We start from the raw sequence: 16794 nt of genomic DNA, 5'->3' as shown, positions 1-16794 counted from the left end.
TTCTCATCCTTTCTGAGCAAATTGGTCAAAGGATGTGCTATTTCTGAGAAGTTGGCGCAGAACTTCCGGTAATATCCGGCCATGCCAAGAAATCTCATCAATTCTTTCTTGGACATTGGTGTGGGGAATTGCTCAATAACTTCTATCTTGGCTTTAATTGGTTTGACCTGTCCCTGTCCCACTACATGACCTAAGTAAGTCACTGTGGTATGACAAAATTCACTTTTCATTAGGTTCACAGTGAGATTTGCTTTGGACAGTCTCTCAAATAGCTGGTGGAGTTGCTGTATGTGTTCTTCCCAAGTTTGACTGTATACTATGATGTCATCAATATATGCTTCATAGCCATGTAGGTCCGAAACTAGACTGTTGACTAATCTTTGGAATGAGGCTGGGGCATTTTTTAACCCAAAGGGCATTTTCTTGTATTGGTACAGCCCTTCTGGAGTACAAAAGGCTGTGATCTCTTTTGCTCTTTCCTTGAGCGGAACTTGCCAATAGCCCTTTAATAAGTCAAACTTGCTTACAAATTTGGCATTTCCAATCTTATCAATACAGTCATCAATCCTTGGGATTGGATAAGAATCGGTCTTGGAAAAATGATTGACTTTCCGAAAATCTGTCACGAATCGATAAGAACCATCAGGTTTGGGGACCAAAATACAGGGCGAACTCCACTCGCTATTGCTAGGCTCTATAATGTCATTATCTAGCATATACTGTATCTCTTTGTTTAGATACTCTTGTTTGATGGGATTGACTCTATATGGGTGTTGTTTTATAGGCTCAGTGTCACCCACATCTATATCATGGTATGTCAAGTCAGTAGTGTTTGGCACATCTGGAAAAATAGTTTCCCATTCATGGACTAAATCTTTCAATTCACAATTTGGAGGAAGATGTGTCCACTTTGTGTCCAAGTTAGAGAGCACATCAGAATTTTTAAGACTGCATTCAGTGTGTTTATCAGAAAGGCTGTCACTGGGGTCACTCATACATGTATCTTCAGTATGCTTAATTGTGACTTTCTCCTTTTCATCACCATGTGGCATAGGTGCAGTGGCAGTAGCACACACTGGTTGAGAATTTTGCTCTGATCTTTCAAAGTACTCTTTTAGCATGTTGATGTGACACAATTGTTTTGCTTTGCGTCGCCCTGGGGTTTCACTATATAATTAACTTCCCCAACTTTGGAGTCAATTTCATAGGGTCCAGTATATCTGGCTTGCAAGGGCTGTCCTTGTATGGGAAACAGTGCCAGGACCTTGTCACCTGGTTCAAATACCCTGTTTCTACTACCCTTGTCATACCATGTTTTCATTTTCTCTTGACTTTGTTTGAGATTGTCATGGGCAATTTCTGTAGCTCTGAATAACCTTTGTTTGAAGTTTACAACATAGTCCAACAGATTCAAGTCTGTGTTTTCACTCAACCATCTTTCTTTCAGAAGCTTCAAAGGACCGCGCACCGAATGACCAAACACAAGTTCAAAGGGGCTAAACCCAAGGGAGGTTTGCACCGCTTCCCTGGCAGCAAATAACAGGAGATGTACCCCTTCATCCCAGTCCCTTTCAAACTCATAGCAGTAGGTTTTGATCATATTCTTTAGCGTTTGGTGAAAGCGTTCAAGCGCTCCTTGAGATTCAGGGTGGTATGCGCTGGACTTGAATTGCTTGATTCCTAATTGCTGCATCACCTGCTGGAATATGCCAGACATAAAGTTAGATCCCTGGTCAGATTGTATTTCTTTTGGTAATCCAACCAAAGTAAAGAACTTGGTAAGGGCTTTCACTATTTGGGGTGCTTTTATATTCCTCAGCGGTATCGCTTCAGGGAACCTAGTGGAAGCACACATTATGGTAAGTAAGTATTGGTTCCCAGATTTGGTTTTAGGAAGTGGTCCTACGCAATCAATCAGTACCCTACTAAAAGGTTCTTCAAATGCTGGAATGGGTTTGAGTGGTGCAGAGGGTATTTTCTGGTTTGGCTTGCCCACCATCTGACAAGGGTGACAAGTTTTACAATACTCTGCTACATCTTTCTTCAGTGAAGGCCACCAGAAATGTTGTAAAATTCTGTCATAAGTTTTCTTGACCCCTAAATGACCTGCCATTGGGGTATCATGAGCAATGCTTATTATATCATTACGATATACTTTGGGAATCACTATTTGATGGACTACCCTCCACTCTTCATCCATTTGAGCATCTGGAGGCCTCCATTTCCTCATAAGCACTTCATTTTGCTTATAAAAACACACAGGAGATTGCTCTGCTTCCTGCGGGGTCAATGCCCTTTGACCAAGTATGCTAATTTCAGGATCATTTTCCTGTTCAAAAATCAGCTTATTATGATTCAAGGGATCTTGTTTACTGTCCCTAATTTGCACAGGATCTGGGGTCTTTTGTTCCCCTTCAGACTTTGTTAGAAATGTATCTTCCAAATCATAACTCTGGTCATTTACTCTACTTTCCTCTATTGCTTCTAGAGACGCTTGTTTACTCATTGCTCTGGTAACAGCGCAAGCAGGGTATATATCATTTTCCTGAGTACCATCATCCTGTAAACAGGGCTTATCGGTCATGATTGGATCGGGAAAAACTTTCTCCCCTGCCAAATCATTTCCTAACAGCATGGAAATGCCTTCTACTGGCCATTCCTGTCTTACTCCTATGGTTATAGGACCAGACACCAAGGTTGAGGTTAAATTAATCCTGTGGAGGGGTACACTAAGCACCTCCATCCCAACACCCCTGATCAATGCATGGCCCACTTGACTATCCTCACTAAAGGGTAACGTCCCCTCCAAAATCATAGATCGTGCACAGCACGTATCCCGCACAATCTTGATGGCTTGGGGACTATCCTTATCATCCAGTGACACTAATCCCTCTAACATGAAAGGTTCAAACATTTTACTAACTTCTATTGTGTCAGATTCCTTTTGTATGACCTTTTGATCTTCACTGGGGAGACTCTCATTAATACGCACAGGGGCTGCGCACGCTACAGGAGTTGAACTTGGTTTCCCATGAAGTTTCCAACATTGGGACATCAGGTGCCCTTTCTTCTTGCAATGATAGCATGAAGGCCCTGATTTAGGCTTATTTTCATTGTTAGCCCGAACTTGTTTCTTAGAGTCACTGGGAACTTCTGTACTTTTTGTATCACGAACCTCAGTTGACGAAACTTTTTCTCCTTGTGTGCTTCTACCTGATCCCCTGTAAAAATTAGAGTTTGAGTGGGGCTTTCCCAGTCTTGCTTTGTGGGTGAGGGCATATTCATCAGCCATTGTGGCTGCCTCATTCAAAGTTTTCAACTTATTCTCATCTAGATAGGTTTTGATGTCCGAGTGTACACACCTCTTGAATTCTTCAATGAGCAATAACTGTCTTAAATTCTCATAATCTTTGGCAACTTCTTTAGAAAGTAACCATCTGTCAAGCAGAACTTCCTTACTTCTAGCAAATTCTAAGTGTGTTTCTAACTCAGTCTTGCGTGTATTTCTAAATTTCTGCCGATAGGCTTCCGGAACGAGCTCATATGCATTCAGGATGCTCTGCTTGACTGTGGGGTACTTAGCGTCCACCGGTAAAGAGGAAAATACCTCCATAGCTTTACCCACCAAAACACTCTGTAGTAATAAACACCATTGATCTGTTGGCCAGGACAAACTATTGGCGATTTTCTCGAAATGCAGGAAATATTTGTCAACTTCGCATTCATTGAATTTTGGTACCAACTTGATATATTTTGTGACATCAAATTTTTTTTTTTTTTCTCCCAGCTTTTTCTCTTGGAAAGCTAATTCTTGTTTCAATTTCTCATGCTCGAGTGACATTTTCATTTCTAATTCTTTCACCCTGAATTCTTCTTCCATCTTTAACTTTCCTTCTTCCATCTTTAACTTTTCTTCTTCCATCTTTAACTTTGCTTCTTCCATCTTTAACTTTGCCATGCTTTCTTGCTCTACGATTTTCAATTTCTGCATTTCTATTTCCTGTTGCATTTCCAGTTGTTTAAGTTTTACTACATCCACCCCAACCTGAATTTGGACTTCCATTTTCTTATCCAAATATTTTTCATCAAGAAGATCGTCACCAACCGATACATCTATGAGAGCATTTTTAATTACTTGTTTTCTCATTGCCTGTTTAATATCCAACTCAATATATCTACGTAACTTGTCAAACGTTTCCCATGTTACATCCTCAATGAATTCTTCTGGTTTAAACGCCATGATGATGATGATACTGATTAAACCCAATTTTTACAGTGTATTTCTTTTCTTTACGTACAGTGTACTGTAATTTTTTATTTCAATATCTCAGAACACGAGCCCCTGTTTCTGGTAGGGCTCCAAATTACTTAATTCATTCCCGGACGTGAGCCCCCAATTCTGTTATGACCAACGTATATACCAACCTTACTGATGGCCTAGGGACAGAATACCCTTTACTACCAGGTTCACACAAAGTAAACACAGTACACTGTTTTTACTATTTCAGAACAATAAAACACCAGTAACATTTATTTTGGGGTTAATTACATCATCAGGTGGGGCTTTAACCATGTTAACCTGCTTCACAAGTTATAATACACATACACAATCATATAATGTATAGCATACTAGCATATAGAGTAAGAATATTAATATGTTATCATTGGCAGTGCCATCATTGTGGCATGAGATGATCTAGAGTCATTTGTTATCCATATCATGTCTTGATCTGTAGTTGGGAGTTTCCATGAAGACTAGTCTGTACTCTGTAGCCAGTTAATGCATGCTCGCAGTTCGCGTTTTCGTGTACACTACTCAAAGTCATGTCATGACAGAATCAAATAACACAGCACAGCTAGCTTAAGCTTAACAGTTCCTTGGAATGGTTTCATACCAACGTATAACTTTACCTCCACTATAAGGAATAGCTGCTAAGTCTTTCTGGTGAATCCCTTGCATTTACATTGCAAATGTTAGATATAAAAATCTGCAACTATCTCAGCCCATGTGCCATCCGTGTTGCTCAGGTAGGCAGCCATTTTGATCTCCCTGTATTTTCAGTCTGTAGGCAATTAAGCCTGTCTCCCAATTACTAGTAGCTGGCAGGGGGTGTCTGATGCTGGATGCTCAATGCCTCAATCAATCCTATGATATACCAGTGGACATCACAACATGTTCAGTAATATTTCAGATATGTTTACTTTTTCAGAAATATGTATTTCCTCTCCGTATACTTGTCTGATATACAATCGTGATGAGACGATTATTACCACAAACAATGCTGGCGTAACAATGTAGATTTAGAGTGCCCGTCTCTCTTTCGAAGCGATATTGGACCAAACTCCTCTGTGTAATGTTGATGCGAGTCATCGCTGCACCTCCTCCACAGCAACTCTGTTACCTTCATGGCATTGGATAAAACCGGTGCCCATTTACACACTAGTGGGGTGAGGCAGTACGGGTGAAGAGCATTGCTATACACAACACGTTAACACCGCGGGGATTCGAACCCACGACCTCGAACTATATCACGATTATGAGTAGAGAGAAAAAACAGTTAAAACAGTTATATATCCAACTGTAACTCGTATGTCAGGCAGTTGAAGATTGAAGTGTGTTTTAGCGTAGACATTCTTGTTTGCCGACTGAAGAGAATAATGAGAATAACTGATATTAAAACACTCCTCGATCTCCTCGATACTATCACGAATATCAATTTTTTTTCTGGACTTTCGATCGAGAGATCTCTTAATGGGTGAATATTTTAGATATGAAAATGGCTATTGAAAAATTCTCTACAATTCGTATGCTTTGACACGCACAGCATGTAAAATGTCAAGAACATTCGCCACAGGTTTGAAGATTAAATCAAATATTGGAAATATCAATTACAATTAACTCGAGGAGCTCCGAGGACCGATCGGATTTGAAAAAAAAAATGTATATAATTTCATTTCAAATATACTGATGGGATCAACTACACTTTAGAGCAAATATTACCAATCATCATATTGTATCACTCTTCTAAAATAATCATATAAATTGAAAACACCTACATCAAGATTCAATTAAAGTCCCATTCAGTGATCCCAGCGGAAGTATGAAAACAAATTAAATTGTTTATAAACCCCTTAAAAGTGAAGGATAACCCAGCAAACACAAAAACGTTTTAAAAACGTTTTAAAGAAGTTATATTTTGGCGTTTGGTTTAGGTAAAAACGTTTTAATAACATTAAAATGTCTGGTTATATAAAGGTCATGATAACGTTTTAAAACGTTTTGTATGAAAACATACTACAACAATATTTTTAAATGTTTTCAAAAAATGTTATTGTAAACTATTTTTGCAAACATTTTTGCCAAATATTATGTTAAAATATTTGAACCCAGCAAACACAGAAATGTTCTTAAAATGTTTTTTTTTTCAAAACCTTTTAATAACAAAATTGTCATTAAAGGGTAAATATTTTAGATATAATGGATTTTGATAACATTCTTTGCAATTCGCAGGTTTTGACATGCACTAAATGTAAAATATCAAGAACATACGTAATAGGTTTGAAGATCAAACAAAGTTATTGGAAATAACAATTATTACTACTTACTTGGCTGCCCTGAACTACTTGATGGATCAACTACATTTCATAGCAAAAATCATCGATCATCAGTTTGCAATTGTCATATCATATCGAGTCCTTGAAAAAACACATCAACGTTAAGAACTTGCTTGTTTACAGAAACAAATACACAAACAAAACTTGAAAAGCATTTGATGAAAATGCTTTAGATGTCCACAAATTTATTATTACACGATCGCCAATATGCAAATGTAAATGCAAACTGTTGGATAATGGATATGACGGATACTTGAGTTAGCATCTAAAATTTAATCTGCATTGAAAAAAAAAAAAACCGCTGTGTTCCGAAACTCTCTGGCATTTAAAAGCTTCTTTAGGAAAGTCTGTTAAAGTGTAAAATAATCAGTGATATCTGTATGAGTAAGCTCTTCAAACCACCAATCTCTGAGGAGAAATGGTCGTATGTCTTTGATGATATTGATTTGAATTCAAATTCCGTTGTCGTCCTACTGATCGACCCGATAAAACCCTTTTTTGAACATCGAAGACATATAGTCTTTATGTATTGTATGGTGCAACTGTAATTTTTTTCGTCTGTGCCCCCGAAATTTTATTTTGCTCCTTCCCTGACCAAAAAAGCTGGCTACGCCCCTGTATAATTTGCAAAAAATTCAGAGCTCAATTGATATTAATATTTATTTATATTGTGGAATAATTATGAACAAAATTACAAAATATATCGGAGGTAAACAAATTGGATGAACAAATATTAAATTTTCCCACATTAAAAAATGGAACCAATTGTAGTTTGATCATTTGAGATGTAAGGATGTCAAAAACATTGGTTCCATGTAGCAAGAAAAAATGGTAACCCAAATATTACTACACATCGCCATGTACTATTTACACCCTGTTTTAAACGAAACCGATTTACAGATAAAGGCCTATTGTATTTCGACAAACTATTCAGGTTTTGTAATTTAAATATTTCATGCATAAAATATGACCTTCAAATGCATTATAGCGTGTCTTTCTATTTGTTGTTGGTTACGAACAAGTTCAAGGGTTGGTACTTTAACCCACTGGTATCGGAGTGAAAAGTGAAAAGTAGGGATTTTGTTATTTGCTGTAAAGCAGAGATGTGACATTTCATGGTGCAAAAGACGAATATCACCGGTTTTCCGCCCTGACAAGACAAACTCCTGACAAGATGAAAGTAGGTTCACTTATTTGTTTGTGGGTAGGGATGTTCAATTATATTGAAAACTGGATTGGTAGAAACTGTTATAAATACATATTAACAATAATTTCCTATAAATCTGAATTAACTGTTTGCGGATTCTCGTTCAACTGCGTCATGCCGAGTAGTATCATATGCCGTATTATGGTACACAGAAGTACACTGAAAACAAAAGCTTGTTTTTCGTTGTGTTCTACTAATTTAAATTAGTAAAATAAACTGCTTGAGCGCATTCTACCAATTTTACGATGTCTTACGATATATGTAACTAAGCGGACGTATGCAAGACTCGTAAATGAAGGAATAATAGTTGTTGAGTGGGTCCTACCAATTGGATTTGGAAGTTCTACGACAATGCAACATTTAGTACAGCATCGATAATTCGTAAACCCTGTCATCGCGGCATTTACGAACTCGTTGTACCATTTGGTTTTACAAAGCTCTGGTGGTTTTACGATGTTAACATTCCCGCTGTTTCGATCATGTGTTCTGCACTCGACCACGCTTGCAGACGACTGACCGAGTAGCGGTTGTGCAGCGACAAACTTGAAGGTGAAAAACTATGCTAACAGGTAATATTTCAAGTTATTTCTTTCAAATTGAGCACTAGATATTGTATTGATGGTGTAAGCTTCTTTTCTGTATGATCAGAAATGCTGTGCACATGTACAGTGTGGTCGTAAAGACTAAAAGTCATGATGCTGTGTCACATCGCATGTAAGCTTAAAGCTACATGTATAAGCTTACATGCGATGTGACGCAGTTATGACTTTTAGTCTTTACGACCACACTGTACATGTGCACAGCATTTCTGATCATACAGAAAAGAAGCTTACACCATCAATACAATATCTAGTACTCATTTTGAGAGAAATAACTTAGAAATATTACCTGTATACATACTTTTCCACCTTCACAACCATCGTACATCACATTTGTACAATTGATTCGTTCGACCAGACAAACGAGTTCTAAACTTTGTTGAGCCTGTCGAACTAACGAAGATTAGTAGAAAGAGACATCGTTTTTACGATCTTATAACGTTAGTACGGCAGGTTTGAAATTAGTAAAGCGTATGCCGTACTAACAGTTTCATTGGTAAAGCAGACTTGTTCAGCATACCCAACCAATATAATAGCATCGCTAAACATGCCTTACAAATCACTAATTAGTAGAACGAGACATCGTTTTTACTAACTTTTATTTAGTATAGCTTACGAAATAATGTTTTCAGTGTATGTAGAAGCCAATGGAATTGGCAAAGGGGTAGGATTATGATCGAATCAATCTATAGACGAATCCAACGAGCCAAGTCATGGTCAGGATTTGGTCGGCCATTACTGGGTCCCCGGCGCACCAAGCTGGTGTTGGGACTGCCCAATTGGGTGGATTAAAGCCGCTTAAAAAATCAATGTTATATTGTATTATGTTGTAAACTTTCATCATTATTTTGTCTACGTGTAACACGGGTGATGGAATGCAGTTAAAAACTCCCTCCAAGGACGCATCATTTAACATTTCAGGTGAGATATACTCGGCGGGACCCAGCCATGGCTGCCATTGAGGTGTAGGAATGCGTGAAATTGGATTCGTCTATAATTGAAAATCTGTCCACAAATTGGAGGACGTTGAGATTGACAGTTTTGTAACGCTATTAATTTTCCCACACGAAAAAGTATCATTTTGAAAATAAAGTCATGATATATGCATGTAGTGGTCCTTATTAATGTGTTTTAGCAACCGCAATATTCGAGAAGCACCGAAATACAACTAATTGTAAGCGGCATTTATTAGTCCTGGTTTATAGTCAAAATCATAAAGTTTTCCTGAGTGGCCTGCACAAGCAATGGTCTCGATCCCCGCCAATTTGTGACCCTTCGTGACGCAGCACAATTATTAAGCATGGTACCGAAACTAGCGGTATATACGCACGTATGAACGCCCGTATTGACGTAAGGACCCCGCGCGTATAGAACATCGCAATAGTACAGCATAATAATAAAACATTTCATACCTATATTCGTTGTAACAAAATTGAATAAACCTCAGACTACATGATAATGATGTAATGAGCATCGTGTTGGCTACAAACCACTGTGGCGAAAATATAGTAAACAGTAGTCGTGTTTTTCTTTTCTTTTCTTTTGAAGCAATGGCAACCATTGAAAATGCTTATATTTTACTGAAATGATGGACAAAAGTTTGGAATACTTTTTTGTTGAAACACATCGCTTGTTTCGTGTGAAGACACTCCAATAATTTGACAATGACCTAAGTGGCCCGAGTACTGGTGCACTCTACGACGGGGGGTGGGGGGTCACTCGCCTACCAAAGTGGTATGCATGCTCGTCTCAAAAACGTCGAAAAAGGGTCGATTCTTGGGCTTGTGGCGGCGTCGACTTTTTAGAAAAAGGGTGCTTTTCAGGTTAAGTTTCGACGTTTAGGGTATGTTTTTTCAACTTCAATGGATTTGTTTCAGAGTTTACGCCATTTAGGGTTCCATTTTAGTTTCTTACGCCGAATTACGCCACATTTTAGGGTAAGATTTACAGAATCTTACGCCAATAAGGGGTAAAATTTTTCTACACAGATTACGCCATTTAGGTAGGGTCCATTTTTGAGGTGCTGGGACGAGCATGCATACCACTTTGGTTTGCGAGTGACTCCCCCGGGACTGTACGCAAGGGATAACTTTTGAAAGGTTCTATTGCAAAATAAATAGAATTTAAGGTAACACGGCCTAAAAAAGGAGGTCGTACATTCATATGTGCTGCGCGAGGGACCCTAATGGTGACCGTGATAAAACATGTCTACAAAATAGTTACTTGGATGACAGAATTCAGCAATAACGAAACCTTAAATGATATATTTTATGGCTTTTTTATGGAAAAAGTACAAAACAAGCAGACGAATGCTCCATCACTCTCCAGATCGAGTTATTATTGAGTAACACACGTTTTAAGCAAGGTCATGGCAAAAAGCAAAAGAATATTCCACACTTTTGTTCTTACATTTATATACTGTACAAGTCAGATAATTTATTCCATATATTATCCGTGTACAATAAAAGCCAATGAACTGGTTATTGATACTATTGTTAACCAAGTTGCATTTGCAATAAATGAGGGCAAGATTGTTTATGCCAGAGGCATGGATGAAAATGTCTCAGTGTTCAATTAGCTTAGATTCTTGTATTTTTAAGATATTTGAAAAAAAAGAAGAAAATTGTGGTCAAACTCATCAAAGAAAAGTGTTAGCACAGCCTTAGACACTTTTCAAATTCTAAAGTTCTATTTAAAACCCCATTTCTTTTCAATGTTGCCTCATTTTAGGCAGTTACTTGGGTCCACCAAAAGGGTTCGCGACCTTTTCACAAATTGAGTGGGACGGTCCATTCTCAACTTAGGGCATAGACCTTATCGAATTTAGCAAAAAAAATCTGTCCACCAATCTGTCCTGCCATTTCAATTGTTATACAGTTCCGGTTTTTAATAGGCGATATGATGGTCCACTGGTTTATGTTGCACGAAATTAGGTGAAGCTCCGTGAGGTGTGCGCGATTACGTTTTATGCATAACATCATTCCGAGCATTATTTTATTTTCCTAAACAATGACATTAAAATTATGGATTTCGTTCTTATTTCAACTGCTTTCATCGATACAATGCAATTGAGTTTTGTTTAAGGTTATTAATTATTTTAAACTGTTGTGATTTGGTAGTTCACAGCATCTTACGAATGGTAGTGAGCTTTGGCAAAAACTGCATTGCTCAATTTATGGCGAGTGTGTAGAAGAATTAAAATATCACAGATATACTTTTATAGGTGCTGCGGTTCTTGAGTTACGTTGTAAAGAGGGCTGAAACAACAACACTTTTGTAAAACGTACATAACTCATTAACAACAATAAATTAAGCAAGTTTGCAAAGTATATGATTTGTAGAATGAACCTTTGCAAAACATCAAGGCGTTAATTTTCAATAATATATTGATATAGATAATGAAAATCAATTTTTAGGTTGCTTCGACCGACAATACCTCGTCTACCCTTAATACCACCATTCTTTCCCAAGAATATCAGCATTTGCTTGACTTTTTCAGATACAGTGACTTTACAAGAATTGTTTTCTGTAACCTAAGTCATTGTTTTAAATAATATTTTCTTGTACAAAAGTTCTTTTGTCTCCAAATCTTCTTCTCATAGATTGTATTCAACAAACAAAACGAAATAACAAATTGAAAATAAATGTGTACTCTCTAAATGTAAAAGAGTGAAAAACCACTCTGAATTTCAGAGTGAATTTAAGTTAGCTCTAAAAGAGTGGGTTTTAGCTCTAAAAGAGTGAAAACAGTACACATAATTTCACTCGCGATTTCGAGTGAGCCTCGCTCGCTCAAAAGTGGCGCAAAATCTCACTCTTTCTTGGAGTGAACTGTCAGCCAATCAGAAGCGCCGAAAATCGGCCGATGTTTGTTGAACTTGTGTAACAAAATGGCGTACAGTGTGTGAATGAATGGCGAAAAGAAAGCGGATTTGATGAAGAAATAGACAGCATACTCAATAGTGATTACATTTATGTGTAGGTCACCCGGGGTAGGTCATAACTCGTAGCAAGTATACACTTGGTCTGGAGACAACGGCAGCAGTAAGCTTAAGTCATATGTGAGCAGTTTGTTACCGGCCCAGTGCCGGTTTACATGTACGCATATGTAAGCTTATGTAGGTTACGCCGCATCACGCTTCTCCAGACTGTGACCGTAAACATGGTATTTGCCAAGTGTTATGTCCTACACCTAAGTGTACTCACCATTGAACAGTTTGACTATTAGCTTCACTAAATCCATAGTTTTTCATCATTCATCCCACACTGAAGTTCGACACATTGTGTATGTGCTTAAGCTTTAGACCAGTTCAATATTCCTAGACCGGGTCCTACCTAACCTGGGGCCTAGCCTCACAACAATTTAAAGCACATAGTAGCTGCTATGAACTGCTGTGATATTCTTGTATATAAAATAGGCCTAAATGAATAAATAAATAAATAAATGCTCTTTTCTGATTCACTCTTTTCCGGAGTGAATATTTTCACTCTTTCTTGAGAGTGAGCTTCACTCTAAAAGAGTTGTCACTCAGATGGCTCTTTGAAAGAGTGAGATTTCACTCTTTTTGAGTGATTTTTCACTCTTTCACATTTAGAGAGTAGTTTTATAATAAGCCTAGGCTCACACCTTCTCAGACCCATCCAATAAATAAATAAATAAATAAATAAATAAATAAATAAATAAATAAATAAATAAATAAATAAATAAATAAATAAATAAATAAATAAATACGCAAGGAATGTATTTATATAAGCTAGCTGGACCTATTCTGAAAACCTTAGTTAATCTTCACATTTTTATAATAACGTAATATTTCAACAGCGGGGTTTCAACACGAAAATAGGCCTATAGCTATTTCGCTGGACAATACTTTCTGATGCGGATGGTCGAATAAATACTATCTCAGCGTATCTGATTATTATGACAATCGTCCCCATTGCACTAAATGGATTGATTCAAAAAAGTTCATGGTACCCGATATTCTACGGCTTGTTATAAAAAATATCGCGGAAAAGACCAAAATTGAAAAGAAGTGGGGTTTCAAATTGAACTTTGGAATTTGAAAATATAAATCACGTTGGGTCTAAGGCTGTGCTTACACATTTCTTTGATTAGTTTGACCACAATTTTTTATTTTTTCAAATATCTTAAAAATACAAGAATCTAAGCTAATTGAACAGACAGTAACAACCAGTGTTCATGTCTGTAGTAATGTTTGGAAGCAAGCGATTTTCTGTTAACCCTAGAACTACTGAGAAATATTTTGTAACACGAACTACGAGGGGAGGGGTTGTTGCGACCCCCCTTAATTTTCAATTATAAACGTCATATTCGCTTATATTTGGTATATGGGTCTCCTCTATCCAGTCATACCAAAATAAGTACAAACATTCCCCCACATAATGTCGATATGACGTCATAATATAAGGGCGCCCATGAAAATTTGGGAAATTCTGGCTATGTACAAAAGTATAGTATGTATAGGTAAAATTGATTTTCGGCTAAAAATTCTACAAAAATGCCAAAAAGTCAGTATCCCTTGAAATAATTTCACAAGAGCAAAATGAAAATCATTCGGGCCTCATCAACCCCCCCCCCCCTCTATGGTCATCTTTGATGGCCGGTCCTACCCCCGGTAAGGTTGCTGTGGTAATTTTTTTTCATCAAAATGAGTGCAAAGGATGTATCTATGATTGGCTTAGGTCATTCATGTCATTTGGGCGTAAACGCGTGCGGGTTTTTATGACCAAAATCTGGGGGCAACTCCCCTCTTCGTAGTTCTAGGGTTAATTAATTTTTGTACAATTCGTTAAATTAAATTTTTGTTCACATTTCAGAAAGAACCTGAATGGTGCCGTAAGAAACCAATATGGGTGAGTAATACGCATCTATATTAATATTATATATATCTATATTAATATTATATATTTTTAAAGATAGACACTTGAAAATTTAAACCATATAGCCAGACTTATTAAAATTGAGCTATCGTCACAGTGTTCCTGGAGCACAACAACATGCAGTGCTTATGCAAATTGTCTTGGAGCCTCATCCATATTTTTAAATATAAGATGCTTATCCTTTTCATAAGCCTACTGTTAATCAATTTTCTTCATTTCAAATCATTTTTGTTTTCAGATTCTACTTGCAATCATTGTTGTAATTGTAATTGTACTTGTGATCATTATTATTGCTTTAGCAGCCACTGGCAAGTTTAGTAAGACGGGTAAGTCATTTGCGTTGTCATTTGGCACTCAATTGGGTTCAATTTGAAAGAAACAAACATAATCATGAGGATGCAGGGGCTCTGGGGACGCCCGAAAGCTCTTTCAGCACATCACATGAAAACGCTGGCCAGGCCTACTTTGATAGATATCGTCGGCAAGGTTTTTTTTTATAATGATAAGGCGTAATTACGAATAAAGATGACTTGCCTTAGCTATAACATGTATAACTTACACCAAGATTTAAACTTGTAAGACGGACTTGCAAAATGAAAAAAGTATCAATGGACATCGTAGTTGCCAAAACCATTTCTGCTGATGATTAAAGATATATCGCCGAGCGTACAAGATGCTGTCATCGACCGCTCATTGCCAGAAGTGGTAGCTGCCATGTGTAGTTCCCATGTGTAGACATGGTAGATGAGTACAATATACTGTGTGCAAATTGACAATGTTCACAATGCAGCTATTGCACTTACCCACTTCTGGCACTGATCAGTCGTCATGTTTGTAAACAACCAATTTTTGAATAATACTTTGCAGTAATAAATTGTTTTCTCAGTTCTGATATATATATTTTCTTTAAAATTATTGGTGTTCACTTAATTCTATTTATCACCAATAAACATCAAAAGAGCAAAATCTTAAACAGTCTCTTAATCGCTTTGTAGGGAGAATTAACCTTGTTTATTTCTTATTTCCTTTCAGCTAGTTCGGAATACAGCGGTACTTTTGCTTCGTTTGCAGGTGAACCATGCAATCATACATGCAAACCAGGCAAATATATGACAGAGTAAGATTTATTTTTTAATTGAAAAAAAATTGTCTCACATTTTTATTGTATAATGATGTATATAGGAAGCAATTTTAGACTTCTACGCTACTCAATTTTAGTACACTCACCGGAGCGCTTTCACCGGGTCAACCGGCGTCTTCAGCGGATGTTATTGCTCTGAAGATTTGTTGTTGCTAGTGATGTTGTTGTAATATTGTTCAAATAAAAATAGTGTCTTATTCACGATCAACAGTGATGTACGAAACATGTTGAATGATATGATGATTATGATTAGATACTCGTGTTCCTCAGATATGTGTATCTAGGTAGGTTTCAGGAAAACATTGTACAACATGTCGTTAAAACAATGAAACAATGCAATATTATAACAATAGATTCTGATTTTGTATTTCAGTGGATCAGACACTCCGCTTGTCGTTTTGGCTCTGGATGGCTTTCGAGCTGATTATTTACAAAAATATAAGAAGGACTTACCAAACCTGAGCAGATTAAGTGAGTAATGCATCTATCAGTCTATAAATGTTATAAACATAATATGGGTACTAGTACATCATCTGTAGCGTTAAGCATGTTAAGACATATTCGTACACTCTTATAGATAGCGAGAACCAATCCGAGAAACCTTAGAAAATGCGAACCATGCATTGATTATAGGTTAATAACTGCGCATCAGTTATTTGGAGGGAATTGTGAAAAATCTTAAAGCCATATTATAACATTTCTTTAAAAAATAGATTAATATTTATTTTCCATAAAATGTTAGCTTTTACTGTCAGATATGTCCCCTTTTAATTTTGAGCCGAACAAGTGAGGTATAAAGCAAAGAAAATTGGAATTGACTAATAGCGCCAATGCATGTTGTTGTAATACAGTACGATCCTCTGGCGTGTGTGTGTATCCCGCACGCCGTGTACGTAGTACTGTGTTATGAACAACACATACGCGTTCGACTAATATTTCTATCGTAATAATAAAACGCCGGTTCCATCGGTTTATTCAAAATCACGGATTTTGACAAAACTACAGCACCTAAAGTCTTGATTTTTGTAGAGAATGTTATAATATGGCTTTAAGTTTAGATTTTGGAACCGAGGGGCGCAGTGGTTAATGAAAGCACAATGTTTAGATATTTCACAATACCCGAAAGTCATTAACCTTATTCATAACCGTCACTTTTCACTTTTTAAAAAAATCAATTCATGTCACATTTTCTTCTTTAAAATTGAAAACAAAATACAATTTCAACTGTATCTTTCGCATTCCCTGTAAAAAAATCGAATGGCCGATTAGGGAAATACCGTCATGGGCGTAGCAATCGGGTGGACAGTGTGGACGAAGTCCATGGGCCCCAA

The 16794-nt window shown here is 37.1% G+C and overlaps 2 protein-coding genes across 2 annotated transcripts in view; one reads left to right on the top strand and one right to left on the bottom strand.

Moving 5' to 3' along the window:
- Window positions 1-1114: 1114 nt before the first annotated feature.
- On the bottom strand, window positions 1115-4240 carry LOC140166888 (uncharacterized). The gene has a single exon (XM_072190375.1). It carries the CDS (start codon window positions 4238-4240, stop codon window positions 1115-1117), a length of 3126 nt encoding a protein of 1041 aa, XP_072046476.1.
- A 3397-nt stretch (window positions 4241-7637) lies between these two features.
- Window positions 7638-16794, top strand: part of LOC140166356 (venom phosphodiesterase-like) — a 60198-nt gene continuing 51041 nt past the window's right edge. The window contains exons 1-5 of the mRNA XM_072189801.1: window positions 7638-7795; window positions 14260-14295; window positions 14561-14648; window positions 15355-15439; window positions 15837-15934. Of these exons, the coding sequence (XP_072045902.1) occupies window positions 7790-7795; window positions 14260-14295; window positions 14561-14648; window positions 15355-15439; window positions 15837-15934 (313 nt within the window). The 5' untranslated portion in view covers window positions 7638-7789. The remainder of the gene's footprint in view (window positions 7796-14259; window positions 14296-14560; window positions 14649-15354; window positions 15440-15836; window positions 15935-16794) is intronic.

This window comes from Amphiura filiformis, chromosome 12 (assembly GCF_039555335.1).
Source record: "Amphiura filiformis chromosome 12, Afil_fr2py, whole genome shotgun sequence".
In the NCBI taxonomy this organism is placed as follows: Eukaryota; Metazoa; Echinodermata; class Ophiuroidea; order Amphilepidida; family Amphiuridae; genus Amphiura; species Amphiura filiformis.
The sequence above is the reverse complement of the archived record's forward strand: the minus strand, read 5'-3'. Positions and strand labels throughout refer to the sequence as shown.